The sequence below is a fragment of the Canariomyces notabilis genome, assembly GCF_033297395.1.
Source record: "Canariomyces notabilis strain CBS 508.74 unplaced genomic scaffold N656scaffold_3, whole genome shotgun sequence".
NCBI classification, from domain to species: Eukaryota; Fungi; Ascomycota; class Sordariomycetes; order Sordariales; family Chaetomiaceae; genus Canariomyces; species Canariomyces notabilis.
In genome coordinates, this window is record NW_027041825.1 from 1,307,866 (window position 1) to 1,332,561 (window position 24,696).

General features: G+C 55.5%; 7 protein-coding genes across 7 annotated transcripts; 1 reads left to right on the top strand and 6 right to left on the bottom strand.

Annotated features, from left to right (window-relative positions):
* Positions 1–1,262: 1,262 nt before the first annotated feature.
* Positions 1,263–1,772, bottom strand: N656DRAFT_775858 (uncharacterized protein). Its single transcript, XM_064814517.1, has one exon. It carries the CDS (start codon positions 1,755–1,757, stop codon positions 1,347–1,349), a length of 411 nt encoding a protein of 136 aa, XP_064673449.1. The 5' UTR covers positions 1,758–1,772; the 3' UTR covers positions 1,263–1,346.
* A 5,073-nt stretch (positions 1,773–6,845) lies between these two features.
* Positions 6,846–8,524, bottom strand: N656DRAFT_795568 (uncharacterized protein; the record flags this gene model as incomplete). Its single annotated transcript, XM_064817430.1, has 2 exons — positions 6,846–7,059; positions 8,286–8,524. 2 exons carry the CDS (start codon positions 8,522–8,524, stop codon positions 6,846–6,848), a joined length of 453 nt encoding a protein of 150 aa, XP_064673450.1.
* Positions 8,525–9,736: 1,212 nt separating this feature from the next.
* Positions 9,737–11,107, bottom strand: N656DRAFT_842683 (uncharacterized protein; the record flags this gene model as incomplete). The annotated part of the gene is made up of 3 exons (XM_064819056.1): positions 9,737–10,273; positions 10,766–10,892; positions 10,993–11,107. 3 exons carry the CDS (start codon positions 11,105–11,107, stop codon positions 9,838–9,840), a joined length of 678 nt encoding a protein of 225 aa, XP_064673451.1. The 3' UTR covers positions 9,737–9,837.
* A 1,526-nt stretch (positions 11,108–12,633) lies between these two features.
* N656DRAFT_795570 (uncharacterized protein) lies at positions 12,634–13,275 on the bottom strand (the record flags this gene model as incomplete). Its single annotated transcript, XM_064817431.1, has 2 exons — positions 12,634–13,049; positions 13,236–13,275. 2 exons carry the CDS (start codon positions 13,273–13,275, stop codon positions 12,634–12,636), a joined length of 456 nt encoding a protein of 151 aa, XP_064673452.1.
* An 87-nt stretch (positions 13,276–13,362) lies between these two features.
* Positions 13,363–14,089, top strand: N656DRAFT_795571 (uncharacterized protein; the record flags this gene model as incomplete). The annotated part of the gene is made up of 2 exons (XM_064817432.1): positions 13,363–13,441; positions 13,497–14,089. 2 exons carry the CDS (start codon positions 13,363–13,365, stop codon positions 14,087–14,089), a joined length of 672 nt encoding a protein of 223 aa, XP_064673453.1.
* A 1,208-nt stretch (positions 14,090–15,297) lies between these two features.
* Positions 15,298–17,411, bottom strand: N656DRAFT_766161 (uncharacterized protein; the record flags this gene model as incomplete). The annotated part of the gene is made up of 4 exons (XM_064813456.1): positions 15,298–15,842; positions 16,014–16,303; positions 16,366–16,670; positions 17,028–17,411. The coding sequence occupies 4 exons, from the start codon at positions 17,409–17,411 to the stop codon at positions 15,298–15,300; spliced, it is 1,524 nt and encodes a 507-aa protein (XP_064673454.1).
* A 2,266-nt stretch (positions 17,412–19,677) lies between these two features.
* Positions 19,678–20,866, bottom strand: N656DRAFT_405127 (uncharacterized protein). The gene is made up of 2 exons (XM_064809550.1): positions 20,145–20,866; positions 19,678–19,942 (listed from the first exon to the last, which is right to left on the bottom strand). Exons 1-2 carry the CDS (start codon positions 20,652–20,654, stop codon positions 19,877–19,879), a joined length of 576 nt encoding a protein of 191 aa, XP_064673455.1. The 5' UTR covers positions 20,655–20,866; the 3' UTR covers positions 19,678–19,876.
* Between the last annotated feature and the right edge of the window lie 3,830 nt (positions 20,867–24,696).

Genomic DNA, 24,696 nt, shown 5'->3' on the forward strand with positions numbered 1-24,696 from the left:
ATTGCTTGGTGTTCCGGACAAACCACGCCCATTTGATAAGCGCGACCAGGAGACGCAGCGACTGACGACGTAAACCCGGCTGGCGACTGGAATCAGCTTCCAAAGACCGCAGGGGAAACTTTTTTGCTCCCGTCAACGCGGGGTCCAGTTTCCCTCGACTCATCCCCGCGGCCAAGGTCCAGCCAGGTTTCCGCTGGGTTTCCCGCTTCCATACAAAAAGATTTTCGGAGAGGAAGTGCATGTCACGATGTCGAGACGGAACGTAGCAGCAGTTAGTCGGCTTCGGCGCACTGGGTCTTCTTCTGGATCATGAATATATATATATAACGTTATATATATATATATATATAGATATAGTAAAAATGTCTTCTGGAAGCTTCCCACCCGCTTAGACACACGCCGCCGCTAGCAGTAGCACTAAGTTGAGTCTGGGGGTGGTCTGGGCCTGTGCGTGCTGGGGCTGGCTGGGAAGGGCGTTCCGTCCTGAGTCTGTCTGCTTTCCAGGTGTTTGCTGGCGGCGTGGTCCATGGTAACTGGGAGCGGATCCAGACAGCGTCTTCGTCCCGGTGGCGTCTCGCGTTGATCGATGTCCGTTGAGTGGCAATGTGGCACCACCCTGGCGAGGATGCGCGTCAGGTTTGCAAATTGAATCCAGTATTTCCCGAGTTAACGGGATAGGATACCAGCTCTTGAGGGTCACATTGTTGATCCCTCTGTAATCGACGCGAATCCGCACGCCTCCGCCGAGACTTCTGCGCCAGCAGTACCGGTGACGCAGCGCTCGATTTCGACGAGCGGATGAAGCCATTAGCCAAGTTATCGTCCAGCCACCTCTTCAAAACCCGCAGCTCCATCGGTGTCAGCGGGCGGTTGCGTGACACTGGGGCCTTGCTTCCGGGAATCGATTCAATCTTATGATCGTAGGAGCGGTGTGGTGGCAAGGTATCGGCCTCTCGGGGATGGACCATGAGGAGAAGGCCGTACGCAGTAAACACAGAAGCCAGTATCCGGATCGAGTAGGTTGGGGTGTCGTGCCAGCCCACAGGCATTGCACGCAAAGTATGGTACTTCGTTGTCATTATGGCCCATATGGCCGTCGCCAAAAGAAGGCGCAGAGCTAGGAAGCTGTCCCGACGGAGACACAGGATCAGGACCACGGCTAGGGACAGGCGTACGCTCGGAAGAACTGGTGGGAAAACTGCTGGAAGAACTGGACGAAGAACCAGGTTCGGAACCAAGCTTAACCCCAACAGCACTATGAGCAGGGGCAAGCTCAGGAAACAGGGTCAGCGGCAGGATCACGACCAGGTGCCTCCGGCGACGGCGACGACGACGGTGACCGCGGGTTAGCCAAAGCCGAGAGCGACGGCGTAGAGGGGGGCATTTCGCCATGGCGACGACGAAAGCGGTGCTCTCGGCGGATTGTTGCCTGTTGACGACGAGCAGCAGCCACCTCTGGGGTATCCTGGGATGATACGCCGTTGATATCTTCGGACTGTCAACGTCGGCTTGTTCGCCTTGGCGAAGAACCTCGTAGCATCGTCTTCCGTGATCTTTCGGATTGTAAGGTGGTCTTCCCAAAACGCCTCCGCAAACTCGTGGTAAGGTTCAGGTAGCTTCAGTTCTCCAAGTATTCCAGCTTGTGGCCCTCCTTTGAGGAGCCTCTGGAAGAATTCCTCTGGTAGCTGGGACATCGAGTAGTCCGGCCTGGCAGCAATTTCTGGCCGGAGGATGCACAGTCCGGCCTGCTGGACCATGGCTGTCTCCACAAGGATTAGCATCTCGACGATGGTCTGATTTGCATCCCGGCGGAGCTGCGCTAGCTCTTGGATACATGGAATTGAAACATGTTTTGGAAGGAGGAATAAAAAAAAGAGATCTCGTACAGCGAGGCAGCTAGATGTGCTGGATGAGCGTAGCCAGGGGGAGGACGGTTGTACTTGTGCCAGAAATTCGGCGTTGGATCCCAGTCGCGTTCTCGATCTCGTCGACCGTGGATAGTAATAGGCAGCCGCGATAGCATAGTGACGTAAATGGCTTGAAGCCTTTGGGCTCCTTGCGCTCGCGTTTGGCGTGAACTTCCTTGCTCTCTATATAGTAGTGCTCCCGTACTCGGTCGGCAGCCCAGCCAGAGGCTTTTCTTCACCATCAACAGCTGCCTACTCGTGCGTCACTATGGCGTTGGGCAGGACGTTCTTCTCCATGGCGTCAGGCACGCTCCTGACAAAAGTCGAACTGGTCGCCCAGGCATGACCCCCTTCCGCTGGTGAGCACTCCCGAGGCCAGGGGTTGGCCAGAGAGGAAACCAGCACGACAGCCCGTGTACGGGCCCCTGCCGGAACTGAGCCCATTGGCATATCGGTCGTTAGACTGAGTTGTGGCGTGTTCTGAACTTCCGGATCCACTGGCAGCGTCAGGCGTCGGTTGGGGTTGGGATGCCTTTCACCGATGTAGCTTGGTAATAACCTGGTGGGAGCACTGGTAGGCGTCCTCTCCCCTCAAAGTGTCCAACCACACAACAACACAGCAAGGCATTCGCAGCACATTCCTGCATGACCTTTCAGAATCCACCAACTCAGCATTTCCCGACCGTCGTCACAACCGGACGATCAACGGGACCAACGAGCCAGTCCTCCAACACCTCCCAGCGTCAGGCGCGCTTCCCGACAGACCCCGACCGCGACTCAGCCTCGGGAGGATTCCAGTAGCTGGAATGCACATCCTGGGCCTGGGGCTGTGGGCCAGGGGTTTTCCTCGCCCCGTCGAGGCGTTGACCCTCCGCTTGGCGGCCACATGCACCAACAAGATCTGCGTAGTTGAAGCCGTCGGCGACTTTGCGACTCGGATTCTCAGTACCGTGCCTGGATCGCACTGATACCATCGCGATGTCCCTTTCACCCACGACGACCGCGGGTCTCGTGGATCGAATCGATCCTTGACTAAACCCACTGAAGCGCCACCATCGCGCGTCATTGTCTCCATCGCTGTCGGCGTCGGTGAATGGCAGCATGTAGGCTCTCTTCGATGGTCTCCATTGAGCAACTGCTGAAGCTGCTCCCGCGCCATGGTGACAGCCGCGTTGAGCTCGGACAAGATTGGGTCAGTCCAGTCTTTCCGTCCCCCAATAATCGCCAACTCGGCCTCGAGCAATCTGATTCAGGGCAGTCGACAGGACGTGAATGATGTGTGACTTGCCAGTGTGACCCCTGCCTTCGACCTGTAGCAGGATAGGTTCTGGAAAAGGAGGCACCTCGAGATGCCGCTGGTAATGGTTGACAAAATAGGTCGAATATCAACCTCTGCTCGGTATTGAGTCGGTCAACGGCGCTGTCGGACAGGTCCTCAACCTCGGCCTCTCGAGCGTACTCGGCCTCTGCAGCTTCCAGTAGTCTTCGGCCAAGGGGACGAGGTCCGATGCACTCAAGAATGTATGGCGTGGAATATGCGATGTTTTGCCACGCTTCGCCCTTTGAGGTCGGGAGCTGGAGCCCTGCCAGTGTGAGAAGCTAGGTGTTGATGTTGTTGTAACTTGAAAAAACTGGTGGTTGAGCCGGAGCTTGAACTTGCACGGTTGAGCCCCGGTTGAGTTCAGGTATAAACCGTCTCGGGCTCATTGACTAGACGCCATTTTGCCGAGTGGAGTGCTCGAGTCAGAACCTCGACGTTGAGCGATCGGTTTGGTCCGAGCTGGGCGATGCTCGTCACGGTTGGGGCAAAGTCATACCCCATGGTTTCGACGTTGAGGCAGGTGAAATTTGAAAAGGGAGTAGTTGTCTGTGATATATATAACGGGTTCATAGGATAGAACACGAAAGTCCCAATCAACAAGAGCAAGGCAATGATCGCAGAAGCTGGTGAAGAATGAACAGGTCCAGGATCGGATTGGTGGTGCACATGTTGAAGCTGCGCCCCGAGAGGGGCGTGAGGCGCCACAACCAGAAAGCTCCCACCTCACGTCCTTTACCGGCGAGCAGCTTGTTGACGCACGGGAGGCAGAAGGAAGGCTCCTCGAAGAGCAACTCAAACTCTTCATTGTCGGAGTCCCCGTCCAACGCAAAGCCGCCCAGGGAACGTTGCTTTTTTTTGACGGCGGCGCTCCTCGTTGGGGTCGCGCGCCGGACGACGCTCATCGCCGCCACCACCGGGAGCCGAAACAGCAGCGGACATGATGACCGGGCGCAGAGAAGATATTGCCGGGGCCGGGGAGGGAAAAGTTGCGGGTGCAGAAGGGAGAAAGCGCGGGCGCAGGGATTGAAGAACGCGAGATTGTAAGATCGTATTCGAAGGCAAGTCGCGGACGAGGACGTCATGCCTTTAGGTAACTTGCCTCGACTGTGCGGTCCTCGAGGTCGATCTGCTCGCGGGAAACGGGGAAGGATGAATCCTCGTCTGACGACGTAACAGTTTCCCCCAGAGCAGGCATCCTCCCAAGAGCGGCCAGGTACAAGCCTATCAAGGGGTATCAAGGGGTATCAAGGCATGAGCCGCTCGTCTATCCAGGTCAATCTGATCTCTTCCTCCTCCTATATGTTTCATCATGAGCTTGTAGCACAAAACTGCGCGTCGCTGGTAACGTCTGGCATTGATTAGATGTCCGTTTTGCCTCCACCAATTTTGCGATAAAACGTTTCACGGGCTGCGTCTTTGGAGACGCTGGTCTGATGGCTGCCCTGTGGAAGAATATATAGTACTGATCCGAATTGCAGAGAAATCTGATAGAAAAGACGTCTTTCGGATGACGAAACCACCTCCAAACTGAACAATAGCGCTGTGCACTTCCCTGGACCCTCAATTCTATTGCGGAAAGCGTTCGATTGCGTGCGGGAGAGAGATGTTTTTGTGGTGGCAGCGCAGTCTTCTGATGAGATTTGCAGAGATGTGCGTCCGAAGTTGGGGTGATCAAGTGATGGACTGAGATGGCGAGACTGGCACTTTCTTCCCTGTGATTAGCTCAATCTTCTGATCTTGTGGTCGTATGCGCGATGTGCTTCATTTCCCGCTCGAAAGGTGGGCGGCGACGGCCGTGACGGGAAGGACGCGGAAATGGGGTCGCCGGCAGCGGTGGTGATGGGAAGGACGAGAAATGGCGGCGGCGGCGGCATCTGTGAGAATCGACGCTGGTCTTCCAGTTGTTATATACGGCTCAGGTTGAGGATCCAAGCATGCCCAGAATTGTGTGATATGGTGGATCCAGATGGCTGAAATCGTGCAGGTTTCGGATCTTTAGAGATGTACAGCCAGCGAAGTAACAGCGCTTCCGAGTCGGCTTCCTCTCCGGAGGGAGTGCCATTCGCAGCACTATTGGGATCGCACATTCGGAGTACGAGGATCTCCGCATAAGGCGGGATGGCGGAAGAGATGGCGTTGTTGGCGTCAAAGTCTTCGACTGCAGCGATGAGCTTGTTCTTAATGCGGCGAATGTAATTGTTGGTCGAGAACGCTGCATTCTTTTTGCTGGAGACCTTGTCCTCCTCAGTGCAATCGTGGAGGCGAGCAATCTCCATGATGACGCGGTTGTGAAGGTTCTTGTTGGTGCATCCTGAGGCTTTGTAGATTTTCCCATTCTGCTAGCGGCCTGTCTGACGTGCCTCCCGCTGCTGAGGCTCTTTGAGGGAAGATAAGAAGGTGTTTGAGAAAGAATCCCACCTTTGTTCGCTGAAGGCGTGGGATCCTTATGAAGGCGAAGGAAGGTTCGTTGTAGGAGGAAGAGAGTGATCTTATGGCTTCCACGAGACGATACAACTGTAATTCTCCATTCGGCCGTTCCCAAGGTGCTGAATGATGGGTCCTCGTCGTCCGTCCGAGAGATCTATCCAACCAGTAGAAAGGATGGAAGTCTTCTTTTTTCGCGGAGGGGAAGGAGAGTTCGCAGGTCTCGTATGTTTGGACCAGCTGATAGTGCGCAAGGATCAATGTGTATATAGTAAATGTGTCACCGCAAGGTTGGAGGTTGGGCCCGCGGAGATTTCCAGGGGCTGGTTGGCCATTGTTGACCTGGATCCGGCCGACAGTATCGCGCCTTATTTAGCGGCCTGAGCCTGGTTTCCGGCAGCCGCCTGTTTATTCTTTTTACTCACTGAACCAGACAAAAGTTAGCGTCTCTCCAACGATCAGAAATGAAGACACACAGATTATTGAATTGCCAAGACACCCGACGGTTCCTAGTAGAGCTCGAACTCAGGAGACACCACGTTTCGCCTACCCTCCAATTTTAATTGAACAAAAGGCGGTCCGGTTCAAGTTTAAGTTCCGGTAAAAAGCCGTCAGGCCACATTTCTCAAAATGTCTCTGCGATTGGGTATAGCTCTGTGCACATCGGGCATGGTATCTGATAGGGGCCCGGTGGACAGCATAAGGCATCTTCCGGCCGAGCTCCATTTGGTCTCATCGATCATATAGTCCTGAACGGTTGTAATATGAGGCGGCTCCCTGGCCATCCTTCCTCTGCTGTGCCCGCGGGAGAGCCGGCACTCGGTTCTCAAAGCAGTTGGCTCCCGCCGATTCCGCCCACGAATGCGACGGCGGCCGTGATGACCGGGTGACCCGGCGCGGTTAAGACAGAGGTAATGGACGTTCTCCACAAGTTCCGGATCTCCCTCGTCGTTCTCTGCAGCGGTTTCCTCGTAGATCCGGGTTCCGTTTAGTCCGTTGGGCGATGTAGCCGGGATTCTTTGGGCGGTAACCACCAGGCGGGTTGCGCCATCGGGGGAGTACTGACCAGATGTTTTCAGGCAGTGCCTGACCGAACTCGGAGAGGCAGGCCGGGGCTTGAGCGCGTAGCCGCATCGTGGCCAGATCCGTCGCCGCGCCCCCGAGCAAAGGGTTCGTCATCCGAATCCACACCGTCACTTGGAGTTGCCGTCGCGTCCTGGGCCCTCCTCACTGACACCGATGACTGCCGAGGGCTGGGATGTAGCTGCCGTTGCCGGGTGGGCTGCTGCGGTCGTGTGCTCGGGTCCGAATGCTTCCCCCTCCGCGGCATGACCTGCGTTGCTTGCATGGTCCTTGTCCCGCTGGGCGACTGCGAGCCAGGCTTCCTTAAGCATGGACGTCTTTTGTCTGGTTGCTCGACTCATCAGGGTGATAGCTTATATATAGAGACGCGCAATCTCGCGGATGACTCTGTGATAGAGTCCGATGTCCTCGCATCCGCTAAGCTTGAACTCGAATTGGGCTCGGCCAACGCATCTGTCGACCGGCGCAATGACTTCCGACTGGTAAAATGAGATAATTATCCTGACGTAGAGTCTTGTCTGGACGTAGAACTGCCTGGTCCATCCCTGGAAGCGTTTGACCTGTGGGAATCTCAGCTCTGTTTGTGAGAGGGTTAAAGAGGAAGGCTGACAGTAGGGCCTCATGACCTGTGGGATCTAAAGCTTGTTGATAGATGGGAAAGAAGAGAGACTGCCAGTGGAGGATTCAGGAGCTTTAGAAGAACTAGCGTCCGTCTGGCTAGTTGTCTCCGAGTTCGACATTGCGACTGGTGCTGGAGTGTGTAGTTGGGAATTGTATGTATTAGTGAACTGGTTGCTCAAGAGGCAACTAATCCCAGCAATAGGTAGTAAGAGGATGTGTATGCTCCCCTGTATAGGCGGTAAAGGTGTCGGTTCAATCAAGGAGGACAAAAGAGCTCTAAGGGGCTCTACGGCTCAAAGGTCGCAACAAGAATAGTCAACGTCCACCTCTCGCCCTATCCATGAAATGTATTATCTAAGTCGATCATGTCCTTGTCACGGAGCTCCTGACTGGATCCTCCGTGCCCCAGGAGCTTGAACTGATCAATCTGGTCATCAGTGAGCCGCCTCGTGCCGTGGCTTCCCTCCGAGCGGACCGGGTCGAGCAAATGGAGCGCCAAACCAAGCAGATCTAGGGCAGAGTTTACAAACGAGATCGAGATGGCTTGTGGTCTCTGCTGAGATGGCTTGGAGATTGTGTTGGGTATTTCCAGCCTTCACCAACAACCCCAGCCAGGTCCTTTCGAGCCTAGGTTATCGGGATGGGTCCGAGCTATGGGGCGGACTGAGGTTGTTGCTGAGGGAATGACGTGAGCAACTGAGCAATCACACCGAACACCAGATCCCCATCAGCGGTTCCATTCGCCCCGACACCCCGGGTTTCTGGTTCGAAACCAGGAATACAGCAGCCTCTGCACCGCCTCGTCAAGGAATGTGTTCGGCCAGCCCTTTCTTCACAAACGGCCGGACCATCGATACGTGGGAACATGTTGAAGATTCTCATGTTTGACGGTAACTTGAGCGTGACTGCGTGCGATGACGCCTTGATACTGTGCAAAGTCGTCATTGTTGCCCATCACAAGATCGTCAACCTCATCTTTGGCGCGCTCTTCCTGCATTGGGTTGTGGTATTCCGCATACAAGTGGCGCAAGAGCTTGTCAGAGCTGTCGATCTTGTCAGGGTGGGAATCCCGAAGATACGGGGTCAGTGCCTTCGCGGCCTTGCCGCCCAAGCGGCTCTCGATGTAGGCCTGGCGGGCCCCGTCGTCGATTCTAAATGGGCCATCCATCCCATCGCGGCTCCACCTTCTTCGAAGGTCGGCCAGTCTTGTACTAGTTTTGCATATCAAGCACGACCAGGTCGTTGACCTTGTACAGGGGCGCGTCGACCCCTTTCTTGTTGGCGGCCTCCTTATATCGTTGAAACGTAAGCTGGATCCGTGGTCGCCTCAGACTCGGTCAGCAGGAAATTCACTTGTACGGCATTGTCGCTCGCAAGCCTGACCAGACTGTCCGCCGTCTTCGATCCTTCTCATGGTTGGAAATGCAATGAATGATCTTGCTTTGAGCCCACGTCCCCAACCTCTCTTGCGGCCTCAACATGCTCGCGCCTCATGATCTCCCCTAACTCCGTTTCTCTTGGCGACTTCTCGTGCCACCTCAACGTGTTCCCGCTTGATGTTCTCAGTGATGTGGAGGTCGATATCGACGTCTCAAAGCCAGCCAACGGTGGGGTGGGAACCACTGGACCGGGAGAGAACAATAGTGTGTAGCTACGCGCGCGGACGTCGGCATAGGGCCTCTTGGTCTGGCCAAATAGATTGGACAGTGGATATTCTGCGGCTGGGGACGTGCTATGCTTCACGTACCCCACGTCCATCTCGGGGAAACACCGGAAAGCGGGCGCAGTCCATGGGAAAAGGGGGGGAAGCGCGAGCCGCCGTATAAGTTCGGACAGGTTTTCAGCCAGGCTGATCTGGGTGCTTTCACACTTCAGTGTTTCGGATGCTTGAGGGCTTCGAACGCCACCTTGTTCCCACAGTGATTATTTTCTGCAGGCAGCAGAACGCATGCAGTGCAGGGAATCTCTTCTCTTGTCGCCGGTCATAAAGATGGGCATTGCCCCGGCTCAGAAGCTCAGCGAGGTTCGTCCATCCTCCCGGGGCCAGATAGGTGGGTTCCCCTGAATACTCTTTTCCGAGAAGGTCGAATCCGGCGACTCTTCCCGCATGTCTCTGACCTGGAAGCTTGTTGAGGGCCGCTTTCGCCTTGACCAGGGGATGAAGTTCAAGAAAAAGAAGCGTAAGCATGATGAGTTGCCCTGGACGGACTTGTGTTCAGCGGTACTGTCGGTATATAGGGATAATTAGCGAAAGAAGTTACATGTTAGCTAGATCAAACCTGGCTAAAACCCTGACCAAGCCCGGATCAAATCTCGGTTACAACCGCGACAAAACCCGAATAAAACTACTTACAGTTTATGCCTTTACAGGTGGCAGAGGGGAAGCTCTTTGCCATCTTAACACCCTGATTCTTGGGGTGCTCCCAGAACATTTTCCGGGAGTTGGTCTGATGGATCTAAGTTAAAACCGTCAGTATATGGTTAAAACCTAGACAAAACTCTCCAGTCTTGCTCGGACTCGTTGGCATCCCGAATCGGAGCTGGTTCGGCGAGAAGCTTGAGCTGGCGACGTGTCTGACACGTCTCTCGATAGTAGCGCAGGTCTTCATCCCGCTGCTTATCATTCATCTTAAACTCCGACTCGTGCATCTTAACGGTGTGCTCAAAGGCGCGGAGGAGGCGAAACGCCGCCTTGGAGAGCTCGGTACGAGCGGCGTCGGAACAATCAGGATGGCCAGGGTCGGTTGGCGGGCGTTTCGGGCCCACTTCAGGGGCCTCAAGTATGTGCCGGGATTGTGAAGGGATTATGATACCCAGGGCGGTTAATCTGGTCTGGCGTTGAGGATTTTTCTGGGAGGATTTTTCTGGGATTTTTGGGCCCGGTGATGGACTGGTGGCCATGCGGTGTTTTTCGGGACTTGTCGTGATAGTCAATGAGAGTCATTTTCTCTCCCCCTCTTCAGAGCCTTTTCGCGTGCTTGTGACTTTCTGAACTGTGCCCTGGGAATGTTCCATGTCGTCCTCGTGGACCCATTGATTGTATTCTGAAGGCCATCCTGCCCATTTCCGGATGGTACTCGGATTGTCGGGAGTGAACTTACCGTCGATGAGCTGGATGAATTGGATGAGGCTGGATGAGTTGAGTGCAAGGGGTATCAATGTAAGGGGTGTCATGGCATGAGCCGCTCGTGAGCTCGATGAGCTGGATGTTCTGAAAAATCGGTAGCAGACAGAGGCTAGTCGGCCACGTCGATGTCCTCGCCGTGCTTCGTACACGGTGTGTGGATTTGGCGGGTGACGCCTAAACTATCAGGTTGCCACGGCCCGTAAAGAGCGAGTGAAGCCGAGAGGCCGGGGTCGTCATGGATCAGGGTGAAGGAGACGACAAGTCACGCCGGGGGTACTTGACCTTGGCCCGTAGACAGCCACGGGATACTCCTGTGCCGCATCCAGGGCGGCCTGACGGTCCTCGGTCGTCACCAATCTAGCGTAAACCTCGGACTTTGTCTCGTCGGCGGCACCACCCTCACCGCACGCTTGCTCCAGAAATTGTACCAGTCTCATCAGGTCGACCCGGACGGCCTGAGGACTGAGGAGGCGGCTCGCTCCAACGCCTGTTTGGTCTCCACGACGAACCGGTTCGGCTTTCGAGCATGTCCTTGGCGAGCTGATTGACCAGCACAAGTCGGCGCAGCCTGACATCCCAGTAGTAGGCTTCCACGTCATGGGCGAAGGCGAGGGAGAGATCCATGCTCACGGCGGAAGGACCGGAAGGGCGGCGGGATGCGGGGTGCGAGGCGCAAAGACTCAGTGCCTCTTGGAGGGCGTGGCGCCCGGTCTTGGGCCGGAATTGGCGTCTCTCGTCCCTTCAGCGTTGAGGTGAGAGGATGCGGCTTGTAGCTCCGTAGCACCTACACCAGGGGCCCGGTCGAGAATGATCCTGCTGGGAGGCAGCACTCCCATGAACTAAACCTTGGGCTCGGCGCTGGCATCATGAGTTGTGACCTGCTAGTTCCGCCCTCTCTGTTTCTGCGAGCCGTTCTGCCCGTTGTGTTCTGCCCGCCTGGTGGTTGCCGCTGATCAATTTTCTGGTTCTGCTGGTTGTTTCCCTGGTTGTTGTTCCCTCCCCCCTGACTCTGATGGTGCTGGCCTCCGTTGTTGCCCTGATTTGAACCGTCATTCTGCCCCTTTTAAGTGACCGCTGTTCTGGGAATCCCATCCTTGATTGCCCTGGGAATCCATCGAATTATAAGAAGAAAAGAGAAGGTGAGAACTCTGTAAATTGCCGCGACGTTGCCGCGGCGGTCCGCCAGCGGAGGATCCTGGACCCGTAGGTACGGGTCCTGCTCATCTAGTCGTCGTCGTCGTAGATGCCAGTGCTTGTGGACCTGTGATAACTTTAAGCGATCAACTAACAAAGCGCCCCAGAATGACACATTGGCACGCTGTTCAGGCAGATCATGTCCTGATGCTGGTATGCTGGATGCCCCTGTCGTTGGTTTTCTCGTCTCGCTCAGTCGCTCCATGATGAAGCTCACCACTACTAACACTTGGTATGATCCCACCGGGGCCATATACAATGCAGAAGACACAGCTCTCGTCACGCAGGATCTCCAGTGCTCTATCACGTGCCTCGGTTGTCTCGTAGGTAACCGCCAAGAATTCACCAGCCGATGACTGGGCTATCTTTCCAGGCCTCTCATCCAGGCTGCAGCTCGCTCGTCATGCTCGCGAGCCTGTCCAGGAGTAGGCTCATCGTCTTTCCGCCCGGCGGATGGAGAGGCTGATCTAGTGCTCCTTTTGTCCGGCAGAACCTGGGTGATATTGCCCAACGCCCGTGCTCACCATGGTGAACAAGATCACGAGAATGGTCCTCCTCTTGTGATTCAACTTCTGTGGATTCTTCTTGATGGGATTCTTGCGCCGGGGGTTCCTGTGACTGGTCTTCAGTATTCGTTGACTTTGCCTTCGTCTTGACGTAGGTAACAGACCGCAGCTACCATGATGCTGAGGACGGAGACAACTGCGATACACTCATTTGACGCCCCGTGGTCTCTGAAGCAGTAGTCAAGCTGCCATCCGGTGCTCGTGGCGGCAGCGGATACCGACGAAGAAGAGCGGTACCGCGAATGGATTCGACGAATCGCGAAGAGGGTTTCAGAGGCCAGCTTGTCTGCGAACTTCCGTCCCTCCTGCAGCGCAGTTGACGCTTGTTGCTGACTTTGGGTTGGTGGTGTCTCACAAAGTAGGAGCTTCTAGAGTTGACGCTCTGTCTCATCAGGGGTTGAAAGAGACAAAACGGAACCGGGGGTGCCTTGCGAAGCGACGGTCTCTCCACCTCATCGCGTGCTTGATGTAGTCATCGTACTGAATGGAACCATCTTCAGGCTCGAACTCATCTGGGTCAGGTTCCGGCAACTGCCCGTAATAACCGTCCACATGCATCCCCGCGTGCACGATCTGGCAGTGCTGGTAGGCCTCGTGATAGGTATTGAACACATCGCCATCGACCGTCTTTAGCCCGGCAAAGCTGCGGTGCGGGTGGCTGAGCATGAGCTTCACGCGGCAGAAGTCCTCCAGCTCGCTGCTCTGGGCTTCATTTTTGTACTGGGGAAAGTAGTCGAGGATGCGAGCCTTGACGCGAGGGTATATACGCCACGGGGCCTTGGAGACGTCGACGACGGTAAGGAATGCTGGCGATGTGACACGAAGTCAGCCTCACGACGAGGATAGAGAGTCGTTGGATTGGCCCGAGGTCTCATAAATGGTATACTACATCCTCCATCATGCCATGCTGTGCCGTACCAAAGGCAAAACAAGGGGAAAGGAAGAAACGGAGAGAAAAAGGGAAGGAACATTGAAAGAAAAAAGACACCAACGTTGGGATTTTCTGGGCCAGCTCTCTCCTCGGTCAGCCATTGCGGCTAGACTGTGCCAGGGAGGTTGCCATTTTAGTGACATGGTTGAATATATATGACGCACGCGTCTCAAAACCCAGACAGTATCATGGCTCAGAAGCTTTGGTCCAAGGCTGCCCGCTCCGCAAGACCGACTTGGCAAGCATATTCACCGGTTCCAGCTGGCGGTCTGCCAGCGACAGGGCACGCTGCGTGGTGACGGCGTAGCTTGAAGCAACGCAGGCCAGGAAACCGAGAGCCTGCTGCTAGTTGGCGGCGGCTGGGACGGCGGGGGGAGAGATGACGATGCCACGCCGGGCGGGAGAAGGCGTAGCAACGAGGGCGACGTCGCGAGACGAGCGGCAGGGAGTCCCAGGCGGCAAGAAGGAGGCAGCGGCCGACGAGGGCGCAAAGGCGAGGCGGCTCGGGGATCGATGGGCGCGGGCGGTCTCGAAGATAGGCGAGAAGGTGCGTGCGCGTGCGGCGAAGGCGGGAGAAAGGACAGCACGCTTGGCCTTGGTGGCGGCTGTTTTCTTCACAGCCAGAGTCAGGACGGCGGAGCCATCCTTCACAGCGCTCTAGATCGCGCGGATCCCTCGGCGCAGGCGAGGCGAACCGGTCCACAACTGCGCGTCCTACACGCAGGTGGAGTGGTCCTCTCTGCACTGCGTGCAAAGCGAAAAATGCTCAAGCAGATGTTGGCCCAGTACGCAACCTCTACTCGTCGCCTCGCGGAATTCGACCGTGAATGTCTCCCTAGCGTCCCACCATGGGCAGCGCGGACAGTTATGTCAAAGATTGAAGGGGTCAAACCACAGCAGGTCTGGTCCATCTGAAGAAGAGAGAGTCCTCCAAGCAGCGGGCTTGCGTCATGTCGCTCGTACTCAGATCGCGCCCAAGCGATCTGGTAGACCAGTTCAACCCAGAACGTTCCTTTGGTATACGCCGATGGAGGATGGGAGGCAGCGCATGCAGAAATCCATAAACGTTGGCATTGGCACCCGGAGCTCGTTGCCGTCCGCGAGATGATTGAAGTCCGCCTTCAGATGCGCTTGGGTCCTGGTAGATCTCTGGTTTGCCTTAGCCGAGGGTCCCGGCAAATATCATGATACTTCGATGTCCTTGTTAGACCAAACGATCAAAGCAGGGAAGTTTGGAGGGGACACGTACCCCTGGTACTCTGGTGACGCTTGGGCAGCCTGGCCATGCGTATCGCTGCTGTAGATTGCCAAGGCCTGGGTCGTCATTTGAGCCAGGGCAGAGTCAGATGGAAAAGCCTTGCCATTCAAGACAAAGCCAGACTTCTTCTTGCCATGCTGGTGAATCTGTGGTATTTTGCGTAGATCCTCCCACGCGCCCCTACTCCTTGGCCATGGTGGAGCTGGTGTACATGGACACCAGGCCCTTCGACTCCTGGCTCGCCAGAAGTCGGTCATTGTAAGAAGTTGGCGTGCTGCAAGCCGTCCATCGTTGTCAATGGCGGCTTCACCTCTCTGTGTTGTATATATATATAACTATACATATATAAGTTATATATATATATATATATAATCCGAGATGCAGATTCGACACGGATAGGAAAAATTGCTCCTTCGGAGAGAAATGGACCCAGGTAGTAGAGAGGCGGCGTCCCTGGAAACTGTGTCCACTCACGGCGTCTTGGGTAACTCATCGTGCGCCTCTTTTCTGATCGCCCTTCTGCTGCCTCTGCTGGCCACCAAACGGCTGGTAGAATGGGTCGTGATATTGCCCCTCACGTCACCCAGGCAAGAATGTCAACGGTTTTATACCGTGAGGAAGAACAAACGATCGCGGTGACCGAGGGTAGGGCTGCGTCGGTAGGTTAGTCGTTTTGATACCAAGTTAGTCGTCAGGGGTATGTGTCTGGCATCCCTGACTACTTGCAGGGCAAGGTAGTCTCCAGTAGGGATAGCCTAGCTAAGGTACAACAAGTGCCCCTCCACGAAAGAAAACTATGACCACCCTGGTCATTCCGAATCGTCCCAAATCCCAAATCCATCACCGTTCTCGTTCCCACAGTCAATCAAGGCTGGTCAGGAGGCAGCTGCAGACGGCCACCAGCGGGGGCAGCACCGCGACGAGATCCCCAAATCTGGCGATTCTCAGGTCTCTTGTTTGCCGGAGTGCGGGCATCCTTCTCCTCGCCGTCGAGGGTGCGCTTCGGGGCGGCACCATTGCGCCTGGTGCTCGGCGTCTCGGCGCGGGCAGCATTGCCCTCGGCACTGGGAAGCCTGGCAGGCATGGCGGGAGCAGGGCGACGTGGCGTCTCAGGCTGAGGCGCAGTGTGAGCGTTGACGTTGGCAAGGCGACGCTCGATTTGTGCCAGCTTGTCGGCGAAGGATTTCTCCTGAGCAGAACAAAATTGGGCCATGCCGGCGAGAATGCTTTGTTGACCTTGCCCAAACGCCGGCGGGGCCTGCCCAAAAAAACAGCGTCGAATCGCCTGGGCGAGACCATGCGGACTCATTGCGGAGAGGGCAGAGGCCAGATCGTGCAGGCCGCCAAACGACCGGTGGTTTGTGAACAACTCGAACCGGATACTAGTAGCCTTGACCGCTGCGGCCCGTTCTATCATGGAAACTGCCTCTGGTTTCGATAGGTGATTTTGCGGTCTTCCGCTCGCTCCTGTATCAAAGGGCCAATCCCCTCAAACGAGCATCCGGATCCCTCGTGCTCCTGGACAGTTCAACTCCATAGTAGGCGTATATAACAACTTCTGTGTTGTAGTGGCACCCGTACGCTCCTGCTCGTCTTCCGAGTCAGGAATTTCGATGACGGCATAGCTGTCCTTATCGATGTCGATCTGAGGGATGGCGACCTCGATTCGAGAGCCTCTGCTGGAGGCACTGCGAACCGAGGCCGGGGTAACGAGCCGCTGGAATTGTACGGGGCTGGGACGGTATGCATCGGTAGCATTGGCTGAGGGACTCGACACGGCGCTATCCAGCCGCACCTGTGGACGGGGCTCCTCCCGAGCCTCTGATCCTCGGGGCGACTCGGCAGGACCGGGGGAGGAACCCGACAGAGAGCTATCCAGTGGCACCTCTACATTGGCCCGATACTCCGCCCTCGAAGTCGTCAACAGCCCTACTAGTAGTAATGCCCTAGCAAGCACTCGGGCGACTCTGAGACAGGGGGATGGTACGCGAAGTAGGTGTAAAGAGATGATATTGAGCAAGAAACAATCCATTTGCAAGGCCCGGGGAACGCCTGGGGGCGCTCTGCGGCCGCTTGGCAGTCGGCATCGGCGTCGGGTTGCCGAACATGTCGTTTTTCCCTCCTCAGGGGTATAATGCATTGTTGTTGTCGTCCAAGGTGAGCCGCGGCGATGGGCCGTGACGAGATTCGCAAGCAAGTCTGATTCCCAAACTTCGAAGTGGAAAAGGCGCCGCAAGACTATCCTTATTACCAAGAGAGCGCCAAAGACGGCTCCTCAATGTCGAAGTTCCGTTCGCCCCCGTCCTCACCACGGGCGTTTGACCCGTAAAACATCGTGGTCACCTGGGCCACGATGGTAGCGAGGACAAAACCGTCTCCCGCCATGTGTGAGAGGACGGGCTCACAGTTCTTCTTACGCCCTGAAAATGGGCGCACTTGGTAACGCTGGGCTTGAGAACGGCGCAACGGAACACAAACGGCTTTGTGGGGTCGCGTTTGTAGACAATGACTGACGCGAACATGGCCTCAACGGCTGTGGTTCAACTTGGGAACTCGTGGAGGAACGCCCGGTAGCGCTCCTCGCCAGGACCATACCCAAGGTCCATCTCCGCCACCTGGCGGAGCCCTGCCACAAACGTCTGAAGAGCGATATGCCACGCGCGGTGGCCGATGTCGTTTGGCAGGAGTGCCGGTCGCGTCAGGCGGAAGAAGAAGCCGGGAGGAGGAGAAGGCGTCAAGCCAAACCAAAAAGGCGAACCGGGCAAGCTGCAACTCATTTTCTTTGTCGTCGTCGGAGTCGGAAAGGTTGCCGAAAACTTGGCCTTGGACGGAAGACGCGACCGAAGGCGCGACCGAAGGCGAGAAACCACCAAAAACGTCGTCGTGGGCATCCCCCATTTCTACGTCCATTTGGTCAGACGGGGTGTTTGACAGGACGCGACGACCACGAAGCGACCGGCGGGCGCGGAGAGGAGGCATCGCGGACGAGAGAAAGTTTTGACGCGCGTGATGCTGAAAATTTTGTCTCTACCAGCTTTGTTTGGCTGGCGAGGAGACAGCGGGAGCGGGAGACGCGAAGAGTGCTTGTTGTTGGGGAGAGGGCTACGCGATGGTTTTTGTCGTCTGGTCTGACTTGTACCGCTTGAGAGCGAACAGGATCTTGCCCGTCCATCTGCCCAGGTTGCTCAGTCCATCGACATCAACTGTCTCCTGCCCGAAAGGGTACAGGTGCGATCATTGAACCATGCCGCCTTCAAATATCAGGCGTTTCCACTTTTGCGTGTGTACGATATATAGAAGATGCTTTTCGCCCTCCTGCCGCTCTTGTTGACATGATGTGAGACCCCTGAGACGGCTCAGGTGGGGATAGAGATGAGGTCCGAAGACAGCATCCTGGCTTTTATAGAGCGCTGGAACCCAGTTGTGAATGAGCTTTAGGTTCCGATCGAGGTTTCTCGGCCTTGCCGTGGAGCTCGCAGACTTGCTCCCAGCAGCTAGTCGTCTGGGACATTGTTCCGTTGCTGGTTGAATGCGCAGTACGAGCCCAATACGATGCGAAGGCAGTCATTGGTCACCATGCTGCTGGCCGAACGACGGAACAGGGCACCATGGCCTGCTTGATGGACGGTATATCGGCAGGGAGGCCAGCGGCGAGGTGACCACAATCTTGCGAGCTTTCCAGACCGCGTTCGCAATGTCCTGTAGCAAGGACTGGGCGCCTGGCTCGACGTGAGTGGTCGGCATTCTTCTCCAAGCATCATGCCGCACGTCACCGCGACGCCACTCGGCCGTATCTCTCGTCGCTGAGCCCCTGCTCGCAGCGGTTGGCGCCGACTTCGATGAGATTGGTATCATCCACTGCTTCCATTGCGTGGAACGGAACGGGCGACTTCCGCCTCTTGTCCTGTTAACCGCGGAACCGAGCCTCCATGGCTGTGTCTTCTGCAGCACGAGAGACTCAGCACTCTCTCAATGGTGAATTCGGGTCTGACAAGCAGGCGTGCTGGAAACCAGTTTTTCTTGATCTCGTCGTACGAGTCCTTAAATGCTCTCGGCGTATTGTTGCCGGTTGAAGACGAGCAGCAGCTACCTCTGGGGTATCCTGGGATGATACGCCACGCCGAAGGAACCGAGCAGAGCCACGCCGGATGCTCGTCAGTTGCTCCCTGTAGTATGGGCATCTTGGTGGGGTGTCGTGCTGGCCGTCTGGACGGTAAAGGGTTAAGCCACTGATTGATCAACCCCCTCCAACAGTTTTCGCACAGCATAGCAGTCGTCGCCAGAAAAGTGGCCGCACTGCAAGACTGTGTCAACCTCCCCTTGAAGACGTCGTCGTCCAACTGAATCAGGTCGGGTTGCTCCGAATGGCCAAGGGTTTTGACCCTGCGGAAGCAGATGCCGCAGGTAGCAGCCGGCTTGGGCGCTCTGCGAAGTGATGGAAAACAACCAGGTGATTATTTAGGTGTATATTTGGTGGGCGCGGCTGTGATGGTTCCACGCCCATTCGTGGGTGAAAGCCGTAGTTCGCGAAGAATGGCGAAAATCCCGTCGTCTCCGACACCGCGTTGTTGCTGCAAAGTCCGCCAGTGGTAGCCAGTCCACCCAATCGTCCTGTGCCCAGTCAATGAACAATCGGGGGTACTGCTCGAGCTCGGCGTTGATGCGTTCTGTTTGTCCGTTTGGAACCTGCACTCCCCGCAGGTCGAAAGGTCGAAATATTGTCTGGTTCGTCGCTCTCCTCAAACGGTCGGCGGTCCATCCCACCACGGTTGGCTCTCGGACGGCGGTTAATAACGCCCCCTGGCCCTCGGGTTGCGGTTGGGCCTGCCGCGGTTTACCCTGTTCGCCGCAAGCTAGCGACGCCGTTCGCCGGCGTCCGAAATGGGTTGAATTGCAGGACCAGGTCCTGGATTCGCTGCCGGGCCGCCGTTGTCGTCCGACTCATCGCCGGATTCTTCTGCCGGAAGCCGGACAGTGCGCTGCACGGCCTTGTCCCGCCATTTGCAGTTGCCACAGCAACCGTCGAAATGGCCCTTGGCCCGGATAAACTCCACCAAGGGGGCTCTCATGTTCTCGGCGCATTGTATGCAAACCTTTCCCGCCGTGCCCCTGCTCTGAATTAGGATGGCATTGATACAGCCGTGTGGGTAATAACCTTCTCACGGTTGACGCGTCCCTCGTACGCATCGACAGTTGATGGGGGCTTCGCGAGACGGCGCTTCTCCACTGGACGTCGTTCTGGCATATAAGGCACCTTATCTTCACTGTGTTGTTGACCCACTGTTCTAAGCGCTCCAGGCCCGGCTGCGAGGGCAAATCCCAACGCACGCTCACATAGCGAAACACAAGCGTGGTGATATTTGGCGCTGCGCGGACAAGGCTTCAAGGCGCCAATCGGATGCCATAATAGTCGTATTCTGAGAACGGTATCTTGAGCGCTTTCTTCAGTGGCTTCGGCCACATCCTTGCCTCTGGGTTCGATAGCGCTTTGAGCACTTCCTGCAGAAACGCTGAATCACGGTACGCATCCGCGATCAAGTCATCAGTGTGACGGCTCGTGTCAATCTGGAACAGTCGGAGTTCTTCCATCTCGCCGGAGGTAGTTGGGTCGAATCACCCCAGATGGATCCGAGACAACGACGAAGGATTTAAAAAAAAAAACAGCTCGAACGGCTTCGTAAAAGCACACAAGTCATGGAAAAGGTCGCTAACCAGTTGTTCTCCGTGGCAGGCATTGCACTTCTGTGGCTTCTTCCTACCCTCTTCGGTCATGGTTGGCGGGAGAGCGAGCCATGTATGCTTGTCAACCTCTGTATTAACATAGAGTGTTCGGCGCATTATATGCCCACACTGCTCGAAGCGTAGCTGCTCTCTGCAGTATGGGCATCTTGGTGGTGTGTTGTGTTGGCCGTCTGGGCGGTGATGCCACTGTTTGACCAACTCCCTCCAACAATCTTCGCATAGTATATGCCCGCATACCAGCAGGATTGCTTTTTTATCGTTGTTTATCTCGCCGTTGTCCATCTCGTCCCAATGCGTTAGGAGTGCCGAAAATCTGCCGCGCGCATGGGAGGAACAAGCAAACAGCCCCAACAAGGTCTTGGGGCGTTGGGATCCTGTTGAATACCTAAGAAAACAAGACGAGAATACATCTGTATGGTGCAAATATACGAAGAGACAGATTGAGACGCAGGACGAACAGGAATGCTGAAAATCGGTCATACAAATGGCACGTCTCGGTGGAGATGGAAAGGCTTGAGATCGGGCAAGGTGAGGTTTTCGCTTTGTTGACGGCTGCGGTGATTTTGGCGTCGAGGTTGGCGAGCGCGTTGCCAACGTGGCCAGAATTCCCCTCGAAAATGCTTAACAATACGCTTTGTAACTTCCGCGAAGATACAGTTGTCGTCAAAGACCCGGGAAATCCATAGCCAAATAATAAGCTCATTTTGACCGAATGCGGTCTTGGATGAGGCTTGGAGGTCCTTGATCCATTTTCTGGCGCGTGGGTAGAGATTCTCGAGATCGTCCTTCATGGCGCGCTTCATGAGTGCGCCCTTGATCTGATCGGCGAGCGAGCGAACTTCCTCAAGATTGACCGTGTCTTGGTCAGCAGCGACCTTTCTAGGTCATCAGGGTTGACGCCAGCGATGTCATTGGTTTTGCGCGGGTGCTTGCCCGACGACGTTGTTTGCCGTCGGAAAGGAGTTCATAAAGAGTGTATTCCGAGCGCTCCTATTATGGTGCCATTTGCGACACTATTCGGGTCACACCGCGATCCAGTGCCGTCATGGGCTCAAGGGTCTTCATCACATCCTCGAAGTTGGACCCATGCGGGCCCAGCGTGATTGGGAAGATATTATTCTGACTCGCATGCTCACGTCTCGGCAATGCAACAATCTGGAGATGCACGCCCATGACCGACTTGTGCATGACGCGGTCAGCGCGAAGCCATCTGGGAAGATGAGCAATGGGGCCGAGAGGATCTTCATGCTGGTTGGGCCGGGCGCAAAGATGCCGACGAAGGTGTCACGGCCGAAAGTACGTATCTCGAGGTAACCAAGTATAGGCGATACCTTGTAGGGTGGTAGGATATACGAATTTGCTTTGTGAATGACGGACGAATCGTGATCGCGCTGATCTCTAGGCTAGGCTCCGGGTTATCCTCGAACGAGCAGTGGGAGCCAAAAGAAAAGTCGAAATCCATCTGGACTCGATATCGCACCATTGTCGAGCAACCAACGCTTCTCTCGCTGTAAAGAAGCTCAAGCTTAACATGGAGCTTGGGCGAATGCGAGCGAGAGGAGGGCCGGAAAGGACCTTGCCAACTATAACCGGCTCAAGTAGTCACCTTCCCATGCACGGTCTGCTTCAGCGGGATGAACGTCAGCAACAGCACAACTCAAAGCTTGGTGGTATGTCGCCAGTAAACTTTACCTACCTGGCTGGGTCGTAGTATACGCCATCAATCGAAGGGTTGAGAGCCATGGACAGTCTAGCTAGAAGCCATTTTAGGCGGATCTTTCCCGGACTGCTTGTTGAGATCATTGATGTTGAAGGGCGAGTTGGCTATGTATCTGTCAGGCGATCTCGACCCCCTTTATATTGGGTAAAGAGGTCCTGCTGGACTCGGGAAGAGGCGAATGATGTTTGTGAGGTCAGGGGTAGAGTTGATACAGAGGACGGCATTCCAGAACTCGTCCGTGACGACAGGGCGTTTCTTTCCCACAATGGCTCCTTCAGCACGCTGTTCTGCTCGTACTGCGACTCCTCATTTTCACTAAAGGGACCGAGACAAATTGCCCACCTGGCGGGGTGTTGAGCTTGATGTGTCGCCCCGTGACTGCTGATATCGCCGGGATGGAATTCGTCAACCGTGACATCACTGTCACCGTCCTGGTCCCTGGGGGGAAAGCCGTCGAGAGGCCATCGCCACAGAAAGACGGGACCGTCGGCCCCTGAAGACTGTCGGACCCATGAAGACGGTCGGACCCATGAAGACGGTCGGACCCATGAAGACTGTTCAACCCCATGAAGACGGTTCGGCCCCATCTAGACCGTCAGGCCAGGCGTCATGGCCACCGTTCGGCCCCATATAGACCGTGATGTGCCGATCCGCTGGAGCCTCTGCGCCCCGGATCTTCCACCCATCTCGCGTCCACGCAGTCTCTCTGAGTCTGGCCCGTTATATTGGCGGGCATGGGCCTCGGGTAGGTGAAGCACATCCCATGCCACTGCAAATCCACGGTGCCTTGCGGGACAGGGTACCTGGTACTTTCTGTCGAGCCATGCAAATACACGGCCCGCCTCGACGGAGACGGGGAGAGCCAGCCCACAACCGCGCGTCCTAGACGCAGGTGGAGTGGTCGTCCCGGCGTTGGGCGCATGACGCACCACGACCAGGGAAGCGGCAGCGAATGTCGTCTGGGTTGTGCCTGGGGCTGCTCCTGTTGCTCAGGAGCCGGCGCAGTTCGCTGCTGTACGGCAGCAGGCTCGGCGATAGGTCTCAGAAAGTAGCCACGCCCAGGACTGAACTGTAGATCACCGCCTTTGCCGGAGAGCAACTTACTCACGCAGGGGAGGCAAAAAGAACGAATGCTCCTCCGAAAGCAGGTCGAACTCGTCGCGTCAAAGTCGTCTTCGAAGACGAAACCACCCTTTGCGGTCAACGAGCACAAGAATGAGGGGAGGGTGGTGTCACGGTGTCGCTGCCACATCGATCCAGGATGCCGAGATACCGATTTGCGACCCCCTGCTCCATTGCAGAACGAAGCATCGGATCGTCAAGTCTCATGCGCTTGACTACTGACCGGCCATGCGGCCGAATTGGTGGTATAATCATTCATATATAACAACCTAGATTGATGCAAGGCATGCAGTTGTTGGGTATGCCTTCTATTGTATGTGGTTGCGCAGAGGAGGAAAAAGCAGTGTAGGCATCCCAGGCCCAGGTTGGGGGAGGAGATGGAAGATATGCTCTGGGAGTGACGGCTCTCCATGGCGTGTGCGGTGATGTGATCAACCAGTCCCGTCTTGAGCAGGATATCTCTGTAGGGCTTCGTCTCTCCGATGGCGAGCATGCAGTTAGCCTTGCCTTTATGGTTGTGCCGGGACGCCTCACAAACTGCTGGCCCAACATTGAGCAGTGGATGGTTGTAGATTGTGGTGGTTTGAGAAAGAACAATCGTTTGCCAGCAACATGCAATGTGTCATCATATATATATGTATAATGAGTCTCGTCAGACCGCTGTGACCTAGCGGTGTTGCTCGCCGAGATACCCTTAACGAACAGGGGAAGTTGATGCGTTGTATCCACGGGAACGAGCCTGCAATTACGCAATCCTGTCAAGCTATCACCATCCATTATGCTCAATTTGACAGAATGAGACAAAGAACAGTGCTTGAGGATGTGAGAACTCACAAACGCTAACAGTCCATGCCTCCCGAATGCCGTTTCATGAAGGCCCATGCCCTCAGCTGCATCAAACCACTCTCACAGCAGAGGATGCCAAACAGCAGCCCAAAGAGAAGGCAATTGAGCATGGAAGCAAACATATTGCGCAACCAACAGACCGCTCTTTAGCTGCCCAACATTGAGAGGGATGAGAAAATACAGCTCAGATCAGAGCAGCCCATCCAATGTAAAGCAACTCGCCAGCTTGCACCGTGCATGCATCCTCCCGTGAGCAGATCGAGTCTCCAGCAAAGTCTGAAAGAGTCAAAACCAGCAGCAGCATTTGCTAACATTTGATGATGCAGAGATCCGTCGGCAAAATACACCTGAAAGAACAAGCACAGCAAGAAAACACACAACCTGATCCATGAAGCTTTCAAACGGCCAGCTGGGCGCTGGTTCTCAACAATTATTACATCTCAAGCAAGTCCGCCTCAGTGAAAGACTAGATCGAATTTTCATTGCTCACATAAACCGTAAGATCCGAGAAGCCATAATGATCAAGATTATCCCTCATCTCAGTCGACTGGTCCATGGTGATATCGAAATGATCAACCATTCTGCAAGCGGAGGGCGGGAAGGATACATAGCAAAGATTGGAATAGAAGAATAGAAGTAGCCAACTAGCTAGTGAGGCATAATAAATAGTAGGCAATCCAATCAGGCGTCCTTTGAGAGTTGGGGTAGCAGAGCTCAAAAACGCCGGAGACGTTGACAAACAGACCCTAGGTCCTTCTCTTCTCCGCTGAAGAAAGCTCCCCGCAAAGATGGTATAGGCATGAAACATCCAAAAAACCAACCGTTCCACATCAC